Source organism: Condylura cristata, unplaced genomic scaffold (genome assembly GCF_000260355.1).
Source record: "Condylura cristata isolate star-nosed mole 26May11 unplaced genomic scaffold, ConCri1.0 scaffold00023, whole genome shotgun sequence".
Taxonomy (NCBI): domain Eukaryota; kingdom Metazoa; phylum Chordata; class Mammalia; order Eulipotyphla; family Talpidae; genus Condylura; species Condylura cristata.
Genome location: NW_004567124.1, coordinates 28,102,387 through 28,122,432, shown reverse-complemented (window position 1 = coordinate 28,122,432; position 20,046 = coordinate 28,102,387). Strand labels below are relative to the sequence as shown.

Below are 20,046 nucleotides of genomic sequence, written 5' to 3'. Positions count from 1 at the left end.
GGAGCAGAGATTATAGACACAACTCCTGAAGAAACAATAATAATGGGAACAGTTTTCTTTTTGGTTACAGATGAGAGAAAAGTGGGGATTATTATAACTATAATAACATCCAGCAAATCTTTTTTTTTTTTTTTAGATTTACTTATTTATTCATACAGAACTGGGGTACAGGCCAGAGATGCGGAGGGTGAGAGGATTCACCAGGGACAGAGTGGGGAGCAGAACAGGCAGATTGACGAAGTACACTGCTGAGGGGAGCAGCGGGCGTGTCAGGAGAGGTCTGCCGAGCCATATGGTCACCTCCGGGGATCAAACTCATGCAGAAGTGGCTTAAGCTTCTTAGTGCAGTGCTTTAACCCGCTGAGCCACCAGGGAGTGCCATATCAAGCAAATCTTAAAATTACCTTTCTGTTTTAGGATCAGGTCATTGAAAAGATAATAAATTGCACTATTAGCGATGATTTTCTATATAATCATGAATTTTTGACTTTCTTCTAGCAGTTGTTACACAACAGTTGTTTAACATTGAGGATAGTTGGTTGAAGAGTAAAAAACTATCCTCACTAGCATTTCTATCCTCTTTTCCTTGGAGTCATACATTAACTACTTTCTAAAAATTAAAATTTAGAATATGTCCTATATTACTTACCTGGTTGTCTACTTTCTCTTATACAAAAACTTAAAATTGACCTTCCACAGTCAATTTCTTAACTGTGCTACATGTCCGCTTTATTATTCAATTACTTTAAATTGCTGCCATCCCATTCCTTAGCTACTGATTTATACTGGTTGATCTGCTCAGTTAGGCTTATAAGTAATAACTTGATATCCTCTTTTTTCTTATAGTTGATTGTGATTATAGTTCATAATAAATTGCAAATTTTTTATTACATTTCTACTGCCTTCTATCCAGTTGTTGTTAAGCTAATAGCCTTTCTAATAGCTAAAGTCCAAAACTTTTATCTCAAATTATTAACCTTAACTATTAGCTTTGTAAATACTTCCTCATGAATTCTGACCTTTTAGAATTTATAATAATTGGAATATGCCATGATTGGTTGATACTCTAATTATTCAGTAGCAACCTGAATGTCTTCTGTGTATTAGGCTTCTTTTATTCATCTGCTTGGGTTGCCATAACTAAGAACCATAGACTGACTGGCTTAAACAATGAAAGTTGATTTACAGTTCTAGGGGTTGAGTTCATGATATAGGTGTTTGGTTTCTGCTTAAAGTTCGTTCTGAAGGATTTAATTCAATTCACACTGCTTGCTATTTGGTCCTACTGTTTTATCAGCTGACTCCTGTGTTAACATTATACATGGTTCCCTAAGACTAGTTTTCCCTTCATTAGTCTTTACCTTTTTGTGGGTTATTTATTTTTTGCTCATTTTTTCAGAACTCAAATTTTTTATTTTTCATACAGGCACATTCATTAAAACTTTCTCCTAGTTACATAAAAGATTTTGTGACTTGTAAAGTTTTGTTTGTCCATTTTTTAGTATCTTTTAAAATTCATTCATGTAGGTTGTCTTTGTTTTGAACTTACAGAATTGTGTCACTAGCTAGAACTTCTAGAATAATGTTGGTGATTGAACATTCCTTATCTTCTTTGTAAATATGGAATTTTTAGAGTTGCTCAGATAATTATGATGTTAGCTATTGTTCTCAGGTGTATTTATGATAAATGTCCTTAATCTGCTGTATGTACCCCCGACCAGAAATTTGGTTTTGCATATGTTCCATAAATTTTCAAAATTGATGTTTTTGGTGAAACAATTGTAGATTATTAGTTGCTGTTGTAAGTAATTTAATATAAAGAGATCTTTTTACCCTGTTGTCTCAATTGCAAAATTTTAAAACTATATTATGGCACAACTAGAATAGTCATATTAATAAAATTCATCAAAATCATATTTCCCCAAGTTTATTTGAACTCACTTGGCAATGATTTAGAACTGTAGAATTTTATCACATTTACCTACTACTACAAAAAAAGATAGAAAACTGTTTAATCAATGTAACATTCTTCCCTGCCATTACTCTTTCATAGTTATATTCTGGCCTGGTAGCCACTCACCTGTTCTCCATTTCTGTAATTTTACAAATGTTATATACTTGGAATTGTAAGTATATAACCCTCCAGGATTGATTAATTTTTTCATTCAAAATATTTCCCTTAAAGATTTGTCCATATTGAATTTGTTCCTTTTTTACCGGTGCCTAGTATTCCACATTACTATGTCCCTAAGTCTGTTTGACCATTTGCTCATTTAAGGACAACTAGCCTGTTTGCAATTTTGGGCTATCGAAATAAATCTGCTACAAACATTCATGTACAAGTTTTTCAATATATGTAAATTTTAGTTCTCTGGGATAAATGACCAAGAATGAAGTTGCTGGGTTATTATGCAGTAGTCTCCCCATTAGTTTTATAAGAAATTTACCCCCAGATTGGCTGTCCCATTTTACATTTCCACCAGCAGCATATGAACAGCACAATTTTTAAGCGTTCTCAGAATTTTTTATAGTCTCTTTTGTTTTACTCATTGTAATAGACTAGTGGTAGCTCCTTGTGTTTTTTTTTTTTTTTTTAAAGATTTATTTTATTTGTACATACAGAACTGGGGTACAGGCCAGAGGTTCAGGGGCGGTGAGAGGCTTCACCAGAGATAGAGTGGGGAGCAGAACAGGCAGATCTACGAAGTACACTGCTGAGGGGAGCAGCAGGCGGGTCAGGAGAGGTCTGCCACGCCATGTGGTCACCTCAGGGGCAGGTGGGAATAGAACTCATGCGGAAGTGGCTTTAGCTTCACAGTGCAGTGCTTTCACCCGCTGCACCACCAGGGAGGGCCGCTCCTTGTGGTTTTAATTTTAATTTCTGCAATGGCTAATGACATGAAATATATTTTCATGTATGTATATTTCCTCCCCTTTGACAATTTTCTCAGTAGAATGTTGGGGTTGTTGTTTCAAGAGAGCTTTTTTTAGTCCACATACTAATTATTTGTCAGGTATAAGATTTCTAAATGTTTTCTCCCCATCTGCACTATATCTTGTCATCATTGTGGGATCTTTTTTTTTTTAATAATATAATTTATTTTCACATCACTTTGTACTTTTTTCCATCTCAGTTATAATCCCCATGGGTTTCCCATCACCAAATCACCTGTGTGCCATCACCATAGTCCAGTGCACTTCCCTCCCACCCCCCCAATTTTGATCTGTCATGGGATCTTTTATACTTTGATAAAGTCCAGTTTACCTTTCATGAATCATAATTTTGGTGCCAAGTCTAAGAACTCAGCCTCGCTCTTGGTCCTCAAGATTTATCTTGTTTTTTTTTTTTAACCCTAAATGTTGTATAGTTTCATATCTAAGTCTGTGGTTCATTCTGGGTTAATTTTTATATTCAGCTAGATATGTATGTCAAAATTTATTTTGGTCATGTATGAATGCCTGGTTTTTCCACCACCCATTTGTTTAACATCTTGTTTTCCTCCATGAAGTTACTTTTTGTATTCTTGTTAAAAATCATTTGAGTCTATTTGTGTAGGTCCTCTATTTTATTACATTGCTCTATTTGTATATTACTCCATACGTGCTGCAACTTGTATTACTATAGTTATATTGTCTTAATATTAGGGTAGTGATTTCTCCCATTTAATCTTCTTAAGATTTTAATAGCTGTTCTCCATATATATTATGTAATAATATCTTGTCTAGGTCTTCAAAAGTATGTCTATGTCTACAAAAGTTTCGTGGAATTGTGCTAGAAAATGTATTAAACACATGGTCAATTTGGGGAAATTTGACATTTTTACCATGTTCAATCAATGTTCTGACCCACCTACAAGGTGTATCTCTAGTTAGAGCTCCTTTGAATTCTTTTCTTAGTATTACGCTATTTTTAAAATATAAGATCCTTCATATGTTATGATACGTGTATACTTAAATGCTTCATTTTATAAATGGTACTGTATTCATAGTATTGAATAGTATATGTTTGTTTTATACTCAATACACATATATTGAAATGTGATTTTTATTTGTGTATTGACGTTCATCCTGTATTCTTGCTAACCCAGGAGGGGTTTTTTTGTTGTTATTAGTTTCCTAGAGAATAATTGCACATACAAATATGAACAGTTTTACTTCTTCCTTTTCAATTTGTATGACTTTTACTTCTTTTTCTTTCCTCATTGTAGTGTCCAGAACTTCCAGGTCTGTCGGCTGAAGATAATAGTGGTTATTTTTATCATGAATGGGTGTTGGAACTTATCAGATATTTTTTTCTCTGTCAGTTGAATTGATTACTTTATTTCGATATGGTAGATTGCATTGATTGGTCTTGATATGCTTTTTTTGAGCAAGCTGTTGAGATAGTCAGTGTCTTATGAGTTAAGATAGTCAATGTCTTAAACGTTATTGGCTTTGATTTGCTACCTTTTTGTGTTTAATTTCATGAGATATATTGGTCTGAAGGCTTTCTTTTGTGTTCTTTGGTTTCAAGGTAATAATGGCCTCATTAAATGAACTGGGAATTATTCTCTTCTATGTTTTCTGGAAGATTGTATAAAATCAGTGTTAGTTCCTCTTTAAATATTTGGTAGTCTCAGTGAAGCCATCTCACTGTGGAGATCTTTTGAGAGAGAGGGAAGTTTTTAAATTACAAATTGAATTTCTTTAATGGTTATAGGACTATATAGGTTAACCATTTTATTTGAGTTTTGATAACATGTGATATTCACAAAATTGGTCCATTTCTTCTAAGTTGCCCAAGTTATGATCGTATATTAGTATCTCAGTTATTTTTAAGACTGCCAGAACTCTATTATTGTGTTTCTTTCTGACATTGATGTTTTATGTTGCGTTGTCAGAAAAGTCATGACTTATGTTTTGTTTTTCAAGCAAAAATGGGTCATACTTTTACAACAAGCCAATACATTCATTTTGAGTTTGTCAGTCTTACTTATCAATTTTACTGTTTTGCTTTTTGTTTCATTGATTTTTCTCCATTTTAGTCACCTCAAAGACAAGATCTCCAGAATATCATTATGTTTTTGATGAATTTTTGTTTCTAAATGTTTTTTGTGTTTTGTAGATAATTGCTGTGTAAGTCAGTTAGTAAATATTCATGGCTCATAAATCCTTAGTCATGGATATTCCAACAGAACTATGTTGAGTCCTTCTCCAAATTATGCAGACCCAGTAGAGGAAGAATAGAATTGTTTAAATTTATTTAGATTATTCTGGCAATTCCGAACTCTAATAGCCCCTGGAAAAAAGACAAGAAACAGGTAATATTGCATGTACTCCAAAATTTTATGTTCTTTATTGTGACCACAAGGAATTAGCCAGGTACTGACCCAATTAGAAGTCAGTTTGTTGCAAACCTACCGAGGGGTGCACTGACCACAATGTACTCCCGTGCACGGACAAAGTGCACTGTGCTCTGCTGATTTGTTTGTTGGCCTTACTGGGGAGTGTGCTCACCCATGCACATTAGCCAGGATGGACAGGTGCACTTGAGGTCCTGCAGAGTTAGCCACATCAGTTGTGATAGTTTCCTCTTCTTTTTGGTTGGTGTAATTACCTCTAACTTTTCTGCACAATGTAGCCTTCTTGCTTGTGATCACTAGCGCTTAACCTCTTTCCTGGAGGTGCTGATGGAAGCCCAGTGTATCTCACCTTCCATTTCCTTATCCCTTTTTCTGCTCACTTTCTATTAACTCAGTTTCTTTAATAGCCCATGGCTCCTAATGCTTTTCTACTTTCTAACTCTTATTTTTAACTGAGATAGCAGTTGATTATATGATTTAGAGGAAAATAAGTTCATATCTCTTCTATTTTTCAATCAGTTTTGGCAATTTATAATTTTTCTAGAAAATTGTTTGTATCACTTAGTTTTTTTCAAAATTGGGGATCCGAATCCTTACAGTGTATTTTTTATTTATTTATTTTTTTAAGATTTATTTATTTATTCGTACAGAACTGGGGTACAGGCCAGAGATGCGGAGGGTGAGAGGATTCACCAGAGACAGAGTGGGGAGCAGAACAGGCAGATCTACGAAGTACACTGCTGAGGGGAGCAGCGGGCGGGTCAGGAGAGGTCTGCCTCGCCATGTGGTCGCCTCCGGGGCAGGCGGGAATCGAACTCAGCGGAGGTGGCTTTAGTTTCTCAGTGCAGTGCTTTAACCCGCTGCGCCACCAGGGAGGGCCTACAGTGTATTTTTTAATTACTTTATAAATCTTTGCTGTGCTTTTTGCCTCCCTTTTCATTTCTAATACTGCTTTTTGTACTTTGCACTTATTTTTGTTGGTTCATTTCAATGCTCTTTGCAAAGAATCAATCTTTAACAAGAATACTATAAGAACTGTACACCTTTTTGTTTTTTTTTAACAGATTCATCAATTTTTAACACTTACCAGATTGGTTTTATCATTTTCTCTTTTGCTCAATGCATGCATACATGTGCGCGCGCACATACACATACAATTGTTTTTGAGGTGCTTGAAGTTACATATATCCTGCTTTATGTACGTTCTTAATACTTTGGTGTATCTTTCTTAAAAGCAGGGTATTCTCTTACATAAGCACAATACAATAGTATTTAGAAATTAAACATAAATATAATACTTTTAATAATTACATTTTAGTATGTGCTAATAATGCTCTTACAGCATTTTATGTTTAAGGTCATGCAGTGTAATACCTTTAGCATTTACCTGTCATGTCTCTAATCTGTTCCTTTGTGACACAAACATTTAAAGAATAGTGACTCTGTTACAGGGAAGCCCAGAGTGGACTGAGCCGCCTGTCTGTGGGGCCTCATGCGGCACTCACAATTTGATTATACTGCAGGTACACACAAAAGGGTCAATAATGGGTTTATTTACAAAAGGGGAAAGGAGTAGAAAACAACCCAGGGAAAGAGAGCAGGATACCAACTAACTGGAATATCTTACTGGCACGGCTGACTGAAAACACCAAGTCAAGAGTCACGAGGTCTGGAGAGCTGCTTCCTAAGCGAGAGCGTGAGATGCAATCGCACCCTATTTATCCCCCAAATGTCCCACAATTCATTCCTGCTAGCTCTGTCCTTGGGTCCTCGCAGTTCTCTCCCTGGTACTGCTGGGAGTTGTAGTTTCCAATCACTGGAGTAGGGGATAGTGTCCAGAAAGCTGGAGTAGAGGATGGAGTCCATAAGACTCTGCAGACATCCTTAAGACATCCTTCCCCTTAACAACTCCTTTTTCCTTCTTGGTAAAGGAAGTAAAAATTTTAGGGGCCCTCCCTGGTGGTGCAAGAGATTAAAGTGCCACATTATGAAGCTCTCTGAAGCCACTACAGCACAAGTTCTATCCCCTGCCAGGGAGCTGGCCCACACATGGCCTGGCAGACCTCTCCTGACCCTCCCGCTGCTCCCCTCAGCAGTGTATTTCAGTACATCTGCCTTTTCTGCTCCCCACTTTGTCTCTGGTACCCCATTTCTATAGGCATAGATAAATAAATCTTTAAAAAAAAACAAAACAAAACAAAAAAAAAGCTTTCAGTCTAGTTTCTAATTGTACTTCTTACATAATATTATTTGTAAACATGTTATTTTCTGTTTGTCAGGTAAGAACTGTACTAATTAGCATAATAGTTTAAATGTATTTATTTAATTTTACTCTTCCAAATTTTTGGACATTAGTGAAACAAAAAATGCACATGAACACATATTTTACTTGGTCTATTTTAAATGCCTCTGGCAAACAGTCCTCTATAAGGTACCACAGATTTTTTTTTTTCCAGAAGAAGAAAAAAGTGTTAGAAATTAAAATCTTTTAACTAAAATTAGAATTTACTAGTCTACACTCTTCAGAATCTGTTCACAAGCTCCTGGGAGGCATAGTACCGTTATTATTCAAGCTCCTCCTCCTCCATTTAAAAAAAAAAAGATCTAATATATAATGATCTCTTAGTTCTCTTTTGTTTGCTTTTGATTGAAGGAAATAGCTTCCTTCACTTTCCTCTATTTATAATGTTATGATGTTGGATCTAATGTGAATTTCTTCTACTTAGCATATAGTATATAGTGGGAATATGTGTTTTTATTCATTCTACCAATCTCAGTCAATTAAATTAATGCACATACATTTAATCAGTGATAAATAGGGACTTCTGTGATAGTATTACCTATTTTCAATATCTTATAACCCTCATTTCTTTCATTTCTACCTTTTGTGTTGTCATTGGTGTTGAAACAAAATTTCTCACGAGAGATTTGCAAATGACTTTATTTAGGATTCTCTGTAATTCAGTTCTCTTGCTGTTGCTAAGATTCTGTGTTTCAATTTCAGTATCTGAGTTCATCTTGTTTTTAGTTGCTTTGATATTATTTTCATCTTTTATCGAATTTAGGGAGTTTTCAAGCCTTTGTTTCTTTACGTATTATCTCTGCCCTTCTCTTTTTTTCTGAAACTCCCACAGTGTTTATGTTGGTAAGATGGTGTTCCTACAGGTCTTAGGCTCTATTGCTTTTTTTCAACCTTTATTGTTGTTAGCCTATTTGTTTACCGTTAATCACTTTTCTATATATTATGGAGACTCAATAATAACTACTTCCCTGGGGCCCTCCCTGGTGGTACAGCTGGTTAAAGCATAGAACTAGGAAGCCCAAGCCATTTCAGTATGTATTGAATCCCTTGCCCTCTGCCCCAGAGCTGATCCACATGGCATAGCAGACCTCTCCTGACCAGCACTCTGCTCCTGTTGTAACAGGTCACCGGTGCCCCTCTCTCCCTGTCCTGTAACACATTCAGCAGTGTACTTCATCAGTCTGCCTATTCTGCTCCCTACTTTGTCTCTGGTGAATCCTTTCACCACCCCTGCACCTCTGGCCTATACCCCAGTTCTATATGCATAAGTAAATAAATCTTTTAAAAAATAATATCTACTTCACTGGCTTCAAGTTCTTAATCTTTATTCTCCCTGCTCAATTTGCTTTTGCATTCCTCTAATGAATTTTTCATTTTGGGTACTGTGTTTTCATTTCCTGGATTTCTTCTTGGTTCTTTTTAAGCTATCTTACCTTTCTTTCTTTTTTTTTTTTTTTTTTCCCCACATCACTTCTTTTTCAAGGACAGTTTGTGTTGATTATATTTTCCCCTTTCAATGAACCATACTTTGTTTCTTTTATGCCTGTATTGTTTTTGAATACTGCATATTTAAAGCTAAATCCCTCCTCCCTAGCATTTGTTTGTTTTATTTTTGATCATTTACACTGTCTCAGCTTGAGTTGTCTTTTTGAGTCTTTCCTTGGAGACATACACAATCATTGTCTGACATTTATGCTGTTTTGGCCTCCTATTCTTTAATGTCTGGCTCCCAAAATGAGAGAATAAAAATCCTGGAAAGTAACTTCATACTGATATTAAGGACTTGTAGTTACTGGGGAAGTTAAAGCAACAATGCCTGATACCTTTATCTATACCTCTGTGATCAGGAGTAACAATCAGAGATCAAAGTATAGTAGCCTGTTTGCAAGCTACTTCAGACAAACTGGTACACAGGTGTGTCTGCCAAGTGGCTTTGAATATGGGATGGGAATGTTGGTAGTTACCACTGTGCTATTGGGTAAAATTCACCATAATGTACTGTTCACTTCTTTCCATGGAAGTTACAAGCTTTTAACAGATGGTTACATCAGAGAGATTCTGCTGCTGCAGTGTGTGTAGGTGGTAGGTCAGAGTCCTGGTGCTTGGTACTCTGCCACCAAAATTCTCTTAAATTCCATCTTAATTTTTGTATTGAGTGACTTTATGCAGTAGATTAATTAGCAAGATTTTTGCATTAATATATGGAGCATTTTTTACTAAATTACAGTAACTTTCTTGCTTGTTTGTATTTAAAAGTTACATGAGACATGTTTTACATATATGTGTGTGTGTTGTAATTTTTGGTATTTAACTTTTGGCAGGTGGTTTTGGAATGTATGCTTAAAAAAGACCTCATTTACAATAAGGTCACGCCAACATTTCACCACTGGAAGATTGATGACAAGAAATTTGGCCTTACCTTTCAAAGTCCTGCTGATGCAAGGGCTTTTGATAGAGGCATTCGAAGAGCTATAGAGGATATTTCTCAAGGTATGTTTCCTGAATTTATCCACTACATGTAGTTTAGTTTCCTGACTTCCAGCAAGTCAGCTTTTGTGATATGTGATTAGTACTCAAGAGCTCACTGTAGGTGAAAGAAAATAATGGTCTTCTGAGTCGGTTTCATATTCCTCATATCACAGTTTATACCAAGTGAATATATTACCTGAAGAATCCATTAACTACAGTCTTAAGCTCATTCAAATGTTTTCAAGTAAGAGCTTGAAGAAGAGGGAAGCCATCAAGTAGAACTTTACAATGTCCCAGTAAGGCTTTCCATTTATGTGTGTTAAAGTAGTCATATCCTTGTTTAGTAATGATAGAGAAAATGTCCCAATAAACAAATAACATGTAAGTTGCAGTTATTCTGTGGTAAAACTCTTCTCTCAGTACCTGATTTCATTATGGAAGATTGGCAGAGAACCCAGAACTTCTTGTGTATACTCTTTGTATATGTTGCCCATCTGTTAATAACTCTATAGAGAATGCAAATTTTAAAAGGAGAAAAAATGTATTTACGTGTAAGACCAGCCTCTTTGCAATTAAAACAAAAAGAAATTACATTAAAAACCATATCTCCCCAAGAAGGAATAACAAAAATTTGGTTTGTTTTTCAAATTAAGATAACTTTATTAATTGAAATAACCTTTTTTTGTGAAGTAAATGAATCAAAATGTGCTATATATCAATGTGATTTGTATATTTTGAAGATGGTATTGTAGAAAATTTAAAAGAACTGAACCACATGCAAGACTGGAAATGCTTAGTACAAATTTGTATTGATAGTGCATGAAACGGGGTTAATTTACCTACTAAAGATTAGAATTTAGTAAGCAATGTTTGACTTCGGTTTCAAAAAATTACATGAAATAGCAATCATTTTTTAAATGAGAACCCATAAATTGTCCATAGATTTTAACATTGGCTGCACATTTAAATTACCTGGGAGGTTTTTGAAAATTAAAGTAACTGGTCCCCACTATAGACAACTTCATCTGTGTTTACAAACTTCTCAAATAGCTAAAATGGTATAAAGAAGTGCTCTCCTGCTTGAATGATTATATTATACATTGCAAGTAGAGATAAAATGAGTACAGATATATTGTGTAGCAATGGTTATGGTTTTTAAATAACTGCAAGAAACTTATAAATTAAGAACTGCATGATGCTTGATTCCTCAACCCTCAGAGATCCTGACATCATTGGTTTGAAAATATACTTGGCATTAGAATATTTTTTAAAAACTCTCCAGTTTATCCTGACTTTCAGCTAGGTTTGAGAAACTAATGCTTTAAAGAGAAAATCAGTATCCATGACTTCTAGAATTTTTTTTAAACAATTTATTTTTGCGTGCAAGAACTGGGGTACAGGCCAGAGGTGGGGCGGGGGGGGGGGGTGAGTGGTGATAGGATTCACCAGAGACAGAGTGGGAAATAGAACAGGAAGATCAATTGAAATACCTGGCCGAAGGGAGCAGTGGGCTGGCAGGAGAGGTCTGTCACCCCATGTGGGGTTTCCTCCCTGGGCAGGATCAAACTCCTGCATTGGCTGCAGATTCATAGTGCTGTGCTTTAACCCTTACACCACCAGGTAGGGCCCCATGGCTGCTAGAATTTGTGATTTATTTTTTAAGTTTTTAGTTAATTTTAAGCTCATATACTCATGTCCCCATAAAGAGTGTGTGTGCTCTCTTCACTAGGACTAGCTAGATTGTGTTTAATATTTTAAAAGGGAACTTACAAGGAAAAGCTTCAGACAAGCTACTCAGGTAAAAAAGACTCATTCATATTATTTTTTAACTTTTTTTTTTTAAAGATTGATTTATTTACTCAAACAGAACTGGGGTACAGGCCAGAGATGTGGAGGGTGAGAGGATTCACCAGAGACAGTGGGGAGCAGAACAGGCAGATCGAGGAAGTACACTACTGAGGGGAGCAGGGGGCGGGTCAGGAGAGGTCTGCCATGCCACATGGATCACTTCCAGGGCAGGCAGGGATTGAACTCATGTGGAAGTGGCTTAAGCTTCTTAGTGCTGTGCTTTAACCTGCTGTGCCACCAGGGAAGGCCTATTTTTGAACTTTTTAAAAAAACATTCTAGTTATGATTAACCACTGCATAGACTTTTAACAGTCCCTCAAATTTCTCTTCACTTTTTTGGATAATAAACAATGCAACCCTTTCCAAAGGGCAGGTTCTTTCTCTGTTTGTTTTGTCTTTTAAGACTGACAAACCCAAGAAGAATTTGCTAGGATAAATACCTACTTCATTATTTATCAATATTAAAGGTACTATTGAATACCATGAAAACCTTATAGAAATATTGATGCATAATGAGCAATAATAACAATTAGCAGTTGACAAGAGTGGATTAATGCTCACTTGTTTTGTTTTGCTAAAGCAGCTAAAACCCTAGTTCTGGGTAATAAATACTGTTTCTTGCTTAAACTGTTTAGAAAAATTGGCTAAATCATATGTGAACATAACCTAAACACAGAGGAATGTGGTGTTTATAATCGGCCTATATTTTGAGTATTTTCAGAAATCAAGGATAGGTCTTGCTGTAGAGAATGATACTTTCTAAACAACATCTGTTTAGTAGGTTAAAAAAATCTGTGGGAAAAACTCATTACTTTATTATCTTCTAACAAAATATAAGTGGTCAATATCTGGCTATGTAACAGGCAGCCTAGAATTATCATTAAAATAATACAATGATAAACTCAATTAGTCGGCAGTACAAAAACAAGGCAAAATTTCTGTGTTCGATAAACATTTTCCTAACTTTTTTCTTAGGTTGCCCAGCATCAAAAAATGATGCTGAAGGAACAGAAGATGACTTACAAGTAAGTAGTTTGGCTTGAAAAGAATTTCTGAACACCAAGAATGTGGAGAGGAAATCATTGGCCTTGAGAAATAAAACAGTTCATAGAACTTCTAAAAAAATTTCTGAGACACTATTTGTCAGATTGTAAAGTACAAGTGGGGGATGGGATGGGGTGTTTGTGTGTCTGTGCACATGAGTGCATGTGCATGTACATATATATTTTATGCACATACACACGTGTGTGTGTATATATGTATGTATATATATATATATTTCTTGCTTGAGTTGATGTTACAGCCTTGTGCAAGAAGGCAACTTTCCTTCCTCTTTGGGAGTCCTCAGTCTTGTCTTTCCATGATGAAGCCTGCCTCTTAGTGAAGAATAATCTCTTTTACTCTTTTAAAATGTTAGCCACATCTGAAAATCACCTTCACAACTTTTAGACTGGTATTGCTAAAAATTAGGCATCCTAGCCTAGCAAAAATCCAGACAGCTGTATTTTTAAATATGTATGGTGGTTATTATGAATGTTAGGACATTCATATTTTTTTCCTTACACTTTGCTATATTTCTTTTTTTTTAATATTTATTTATTTATTTAGACATATAGAACTGGGGTATAGACCAGAGATGCAGGAGCAGTGAAAGGGTTCACCGGAGAGAGATTGGGGAGCAGACAGGCAGATCAATGATGTACACTGTTGAGGGGAGCAGCGGGCAAGTAGGAGAGGACTGCTGTGCAGTGGGGGGTCACTTCCAGAGCAGGGATGGAATTGCACCGAAGCAGCTGTGCTTGCCTGCAGTGCTGCGCCCTTACCTGTTGCACCACTAGGGAGGGCCCTGCTATATTTCTTAAATTTTCAAAAATAAGCATTTTTACTTTCTAATTTAAAATGCATATAAAACATTTTATCATTACTTTAGGTCACAACTATTATTAAAATCCTATGAATAATGTAATATTAATATAGTGCAAGGTATATATATACACATGCTTTGGTTCACTTGCTTTTATCTTATGAATATTAATAATAATTGCAGCAAACTTGGAAAATGCTTTTTAAAAAAAGGCTATATAAGCTCAGAAGCCCACAATCCAAAAGTAATCCAAAAAATTTAACATTTTCACTGAGTAATAATACCATCTTGTTTTTGTTTATTTTTATTTCTAAGTATATGTAGATGCATAAATAATACCACTTCACTTTCGTTTGTTTTTATTACTCAGTATATTGCAGATGCATAAGTAGTAAAGTTCTTACATTGCATGATGAAGATATAAATTAATAGAGCCATTCCCATTCTCCAGTTTTAAAAAGATACTAGCTTATTTTTTATTTTTATTACTATGTTTTATATACTCACAGATCTTCCTCTAAAATTTTTTTCTGCATCACTATTTCCTAGATATAGGTTACTTAACATAGACTCATTAGAAACATACATGCCTATATGCTCTACTGCTATATCATGAGGATACTCAAGCAGCTTCATGGGGATGGCCATGTGTTGAAGATGTAACTGTTGTTAGTGAGCAACCCTGGAAGCAGGTCATCCATCCTATAATGAGCCCGCAGATGACTGCAGCAACTGTTACTGGTATCTTAACACATTGAGAGTTGAGAGAAACAACTAGTTGTTTTTAAATTTGTGATTGATAGAAACTGAAATAAAAATGTTACTGTGAGTCATGAAGTCCAAGGGTAGTCCTTTAATAATACAGATTTGGTACCTGATACAGAGTGCTGTCATAGCAAATACTTTAAAGTTTGGGAGAAACTTTGAACTTGGTTAGTAGATGGAAATTTCAACATAAAATCTTTGAGGAGATTGCTTTAAGTAAGAGCTTAAAAGAAAATGAAGAAAACCATATAGAAGCTGGTAAAAAGAAAATTGTTGTTATGTAGTATCAGCACAGTTTAGCAACATTGTAATGTGTGCTAATGTGGGAAGTAAATAGAAAATGTATCTAATGACCTGGGTGATCCAGCCATGGAGATATTTCAGGCAAAAGATTAAAGATTTTGCTTGGTTTCTTCTTTGTGCTTATGGTAAAACTGGAGAAGGAAATAGCCTAAGGAAAGGCTCTTAAACAAAAAGGAACCAGGACTGGCTGGTTTAGAAAATTCACAGCCTCTTAATATGTCAGACTATGCTAACATTAGGAAATGGCTTCCAGGCAAAGATCAAATTAAGGTCACTCTCAGAATAGCTTTGTCTAAAGATGAAGTCCAGAGTTGGACTATAAAATCCTTTGTTAAGGTCCCAGAAAGCTCTCTAGTTTGCCTCAGACAATATTTCAGTCAATGTAACATGGCTTGTAAGTAGTTTAAGGGTCTCTCTTAGCAGAAATATAGAGAAGAGTTTCTCATCTCAGGCCTGTGAGTACATTTTTTGTTTTACTGGGATGAATACCAATAATATTCACAAGAAACTCACAGAGTTTTTAGAAGAGTGTATTGACAGAAATATCACCAATTTGGACTGAAGAGCAACACTTTGGATCACCAAAATTCTACTGGCAGAAAGCAAGTTGAAAAGCACTGAGCTTTTGAATATGAATTACCTTTTGTAGAATCGAAGGATGACTCAGAAATCAGAACCAAAATCTTAAGGGAAGAACCAAAAGCTGTGAAGGATTAATTATTTGAGGACTTGCCTAAATGCTATTCAAGGAACTTTTAAAATGTTCACAACATGATTTCAGAATGACTTTGGATAAATGACTCCATTTTTCCTCCCATTTTCTCCTATTTTAAACAGAAAGTAGTTATAACCTCTGCATGTTCTGTCATTGTATTTTAGGTGTGTGGGGGCAGCTAATTTGTATCTTTAGTTCACAGTTCTTCAAACTGAGTGAGAGGAACTGTACTTAAAAGGAACTGTACCCAGAAAGTTTTACCTATCTGTAAGTGGACCTTATTTAGACTATAATATCCTTGATCTGAAATTGTTGCTTTATAGGGTATAGCAATTTTGGGTAGTCTTGGAATTGGAGTTGATTGTATTAATATATGAGGAAAATGTAAACATTGTCCAGAGAGTAACAATAGTGGTTTTAAAATATGTCCACAAAATTTCTTTTAAGTCTTGTCAGAATCCCTTTTGCTTGAGTGTGGGCTATACTTAATAATACTGCTATCAAATAGAGTGTGTCATAAATAAGAGGAGGTCAGAAGAAAATTTGTAACTTCCGTTTACTCTCTGTCTTGGATCACTTATTTTGGAGCAGTCTGCTACTATATGCAAGGACATTCAGGAGTTCTTTAAAGAGATCCATGTGGTGAAGAATTGAAGCCTTTTGCCAACAAACAAGGAACTGGGGCTTCTAACAATAGCTGTGTGAGTGAACCTTCTAGTCCGTAGGCCCAAATAAGTCTTCAGTCGCCAAGGCCAAAAACTTTCCTCCAGCCTCATGCAGGGCTATAAACCAGAACCACTCAGCTAAGTTTCTACCGAACTTCTCACACACACAAATTATGGGTAATGTTTTTTTGTTTGAAGCTGCTATTTTGTGGTAATTTGTTCTATATCAATAACTAATATACTAGCAGAAAGGAAATTTTAACTTAAGATAGAAAAGAATAGTATTTAACATTTGTGTGCTTTAACCCTGTTCACCTTCCCGTTACCAACTTTCTTAGATGGTATCTAGTTTATCTTGGTTTTATAACCTCTTTTTTATAATTGAAAGTATGTTGAAGTAGAAAAAATAAGAATAGTCTTTATTAGTTTAAAAATATGTATTACATAATCTGAGCCTAATTATGTAATATATTAGCATTAACTGTATGAGAAGAGGGAAATAATGTGATGTCAGCAAATGTGTGAGAAAAATTTTATGAACATCCTTTTTGAATTTTTTTTTTTTTAAATGCATACAGAAACAGGCCAGAGATGCAGGGCGGTGAGAGGATTCACCAGAGACAGAGTGGGGAGCAGAACAGGCAGATCGACGAAGTACACTGCTGAGGGGAGCAGTAGGCGGGTCAGGAGAGGTCTGCCATGCCATGTGGTCAACCCCGGGGCAGGCTATAGCTTCTTAGTGCTGTGTTTTAACCCTCTGTGCCACCAGGGAGGGCCTTTTATTTTAAAATTTTAAAAAGAATCTGTATCCAGAATTCAAACTGCCAAATATTTACCTTAATTCATGATATACCAAAATTTTCATATGTTACTTTTATTTGAGAACCCAGAGGGAGAAATGAATATATAGAGATCATAAATAATCTGAAGACACTATATAGCAAGTGGAATAGAAATTATTTTTTGAGTATTCATTCAGCACATGTATGAGCACCTATCCTTTTTCAATAACTATCATGGACATACAGTGATTTGTTGAGCTACAACTTCCTGCTTAATTCAGTGTCAGTCAGTTAACATAAACCAACAGAAAATATTTACCTTTCTATTCATGTATTTGAAGGGTTTCGTAAACACATAATCAATTGTATTTAAAGTCGTATCTTGCTCACCTTTTATGGCTGTTCTTTACTACAGCAGTGATCACATAAGTAGTTGATACTCATGGAAAATTTTCTTAAGGGAAAATCTTCAAGATGAGGTATACTGATATAAGAGGTGGAATACTATTCAGCAATCAAAAGATAAATTAACGTTATTCTCAGCAACATGATTGGAGCTTGACAGAATTACGCTCAGTGCAATAAGTCAGAAGGAAAAAGAAAAACATCAAATGGTTTCACTTATAAGTAGAACATATGGGAACCAAATGAGGCATCAAGGAAAAAATAACATTCTGCTGGGAAGGGAAAGGAAGAAGGATTGGAGCAAGTGAGGGAAGAGCACAAGGGACAGTTATAATGGTGCAAGGGTGAATAGGTTGTAGAAATTCTATGGGTACAAAACCTGAGAAAAGGGAGCAAGTATTGTTAAAAAATGAACAATGATATAAAATATATATAAATAAGAATCTTCAAAATTAAGACTTCTTAAAATCTAGATACTAGTGGCCCTCCCTGGTGGCGCAACGGGTTGGAGCACAGCACTGAGAATCTAAAGCCGCATCCGCATGAGTTCAATTCCTGCCTGCCCCAGAGGTGACCACATGGTGTGGCAGACCTCTCCTGACCCACCCGCTGCTCCACTCAGCAGTGTACTTCGTCGATCTGCCTGTTCTGTTCCCCACTCTGTCTCTGGTGAAACCTCTCACCGCCCCTAAGCCTCTGGCCTGTACCCCAGTTCTGTATGCACAAATAAATAAATCTTAAAAAAAAAAAATCTAGATACTAACAAGATTGTAAATCTTGAAGATAATGAAGATTTGTATTAATAAATGGATAACGGGAATAGTGAAGAGAAAATTTGGATTTGAAAGATATTCACATATTTCGCTTGTTTAGAAAATAATTTTGTTGACATAAAGAGATTTAATTAAAACAAGAAGGGTTTGGCTAAAGTTGTGGAATATCTCAGCCCATTATTTCAGATACAGAGTGGAGGGTAAAAGCAAGTGATGAGTTTATTAGTAAGTTGAATTGCATGAGTAGTTTAATAGAATATGTTTGTATTGTAAAGTATTCTGTATCAAAGAGGGGAAAGTGTGTACTTAGACTTTAAAAGAAATGAACCACTTAAAAGAAATCAAGTTCTAGAAAAATCAGAAAATTACTTTAATTATACGACCAAGGATAAGTGTCAGTATTCATTTCCTTTCAGCAGTTTATCTTTTAGTGGTTACAATACTGTAAGTAAATTTTATATGCTGATTTTTTTCACACTAAATATTTCATATGGTGGATGTTCATTAACCTAATTTCAAATTGACTACTGAGTATTCCATTAAGTGTCTCTATCATAGTAAGTAAATTTCCTTGTTACTCCCTTCTAGGAATATTGCATTTGTGTCTTTATTTTTGTCATTAAAAGTAAGTCTAAGGAAAATATTTTGTGCCTGCACCCATTATTTTAAGCTTTGTCAGTTTAACATATATCTACAGTTACAATGGTGAAAAGAGGTATATACATAAGTAGTAAGGAAATCCATTTTTCCAATTTAGGATTCTTTAACTGTGTTAATATGTATGTCACAATTTATGGATCACATATGCCATACTGTAGATTGTGGGCTCTTTTTTTAAATAGTGAGGGGTTTTCATTTCCACATATCAGACATTGAATGCATCTAGTTATTTTATCCTTGGTTTATAGTTAAAATTAACTCAGTGATATTAAATGTTTTAGGTAATAGTTTAAATTATTATGTAAACATTTAAGTCAAACTATTACTCAAATGTTATACATATTTTTAAATTTACTTTACACCAAAATAGTACTTTGGGTATTTAAAAAAATAATATATATGTATTATTAACCAATATGAAGTGTATTTTTAGTCACAATAGTGAAGCCCTGGGTTATGTAACCATTTTTTGTTTTTTTAGGATAAGGATTTTTGAGTAAACTTTATTTTATTTTACAATTTTTGTATGGCTCAATTAGATGAGAATTCCATAAATTTAACTTGAACCAAATAGCCCTTAGCATTAACAGCATAATTACTTTATAATTCTACTTTGACACAATTACAATTTATGCTTGTTCACAGTTTTAAAGCTCTCTGTGTCAATACAGATTATCATACCCAAATTATAACTTAAAAAAGGTGATTTAGGGAAGTTAATTGCTTAATTATTATACTGTGGCTGGATGAGACAGGGTTCCAACAGAAGCATGTTCTCTAAAAAATTTTTTTGATGTTTTCTACTATTCAACTTGCTAATTTGACAGTTGCTGATTTTAAATTTGCTGTTTTGAAAAATTCTCTGGAACAAATAGATATAGCTGTTTAATTTTTTTATACTTCCCAATTTTGATAATGCAATTTAAAAGAATTTAGCCTGCTTCTTTTCAGCAGTTGAGATTAACTGTCATAATACATTGGGTTAATGATTGTGAAAAATAGCAATTAACATGTTTACTTGACATACTTTTAAGTGACAGTAGAGTTTTTTGTTTGTTTGTTTGTTTTTTAAGATTTATGTGTACATACAAAACTGGGGTACAGGCCAGAGGCTCAGGGGTGGCGAGAGGCTTCACCAGAGACAGAGTGGGGA

The 20,046-nt window shown here is 35.0% G+C and overlaps 1 protein-coding gene across 1 annotated transcript in view; it reads left to right on the top strand.

Moving 5' to 3' along the window:
- The window catches only part of SPRED1 (sprouty-related, EVH1 domain containing 1), an 85,874-nt gene that overhangs the window by 43,644 nt on the left and 22,184 nt on the right, over positions 1-20,046 (top strand). Inside the window, exons 3-4 of the mRNA XM_012728688.1 lie at positions 9,966-10,134; positions 12,937-12,986. Coding sequence (XP_012584142.1) covers positions 9,966-10,134; positions 12,937-12,986 — 219 coding nt within the window. The remainder of the gene's footprint in view (positions 1-9,965; positions 10,135-12,936; positions 12,987-20,046) is intronic.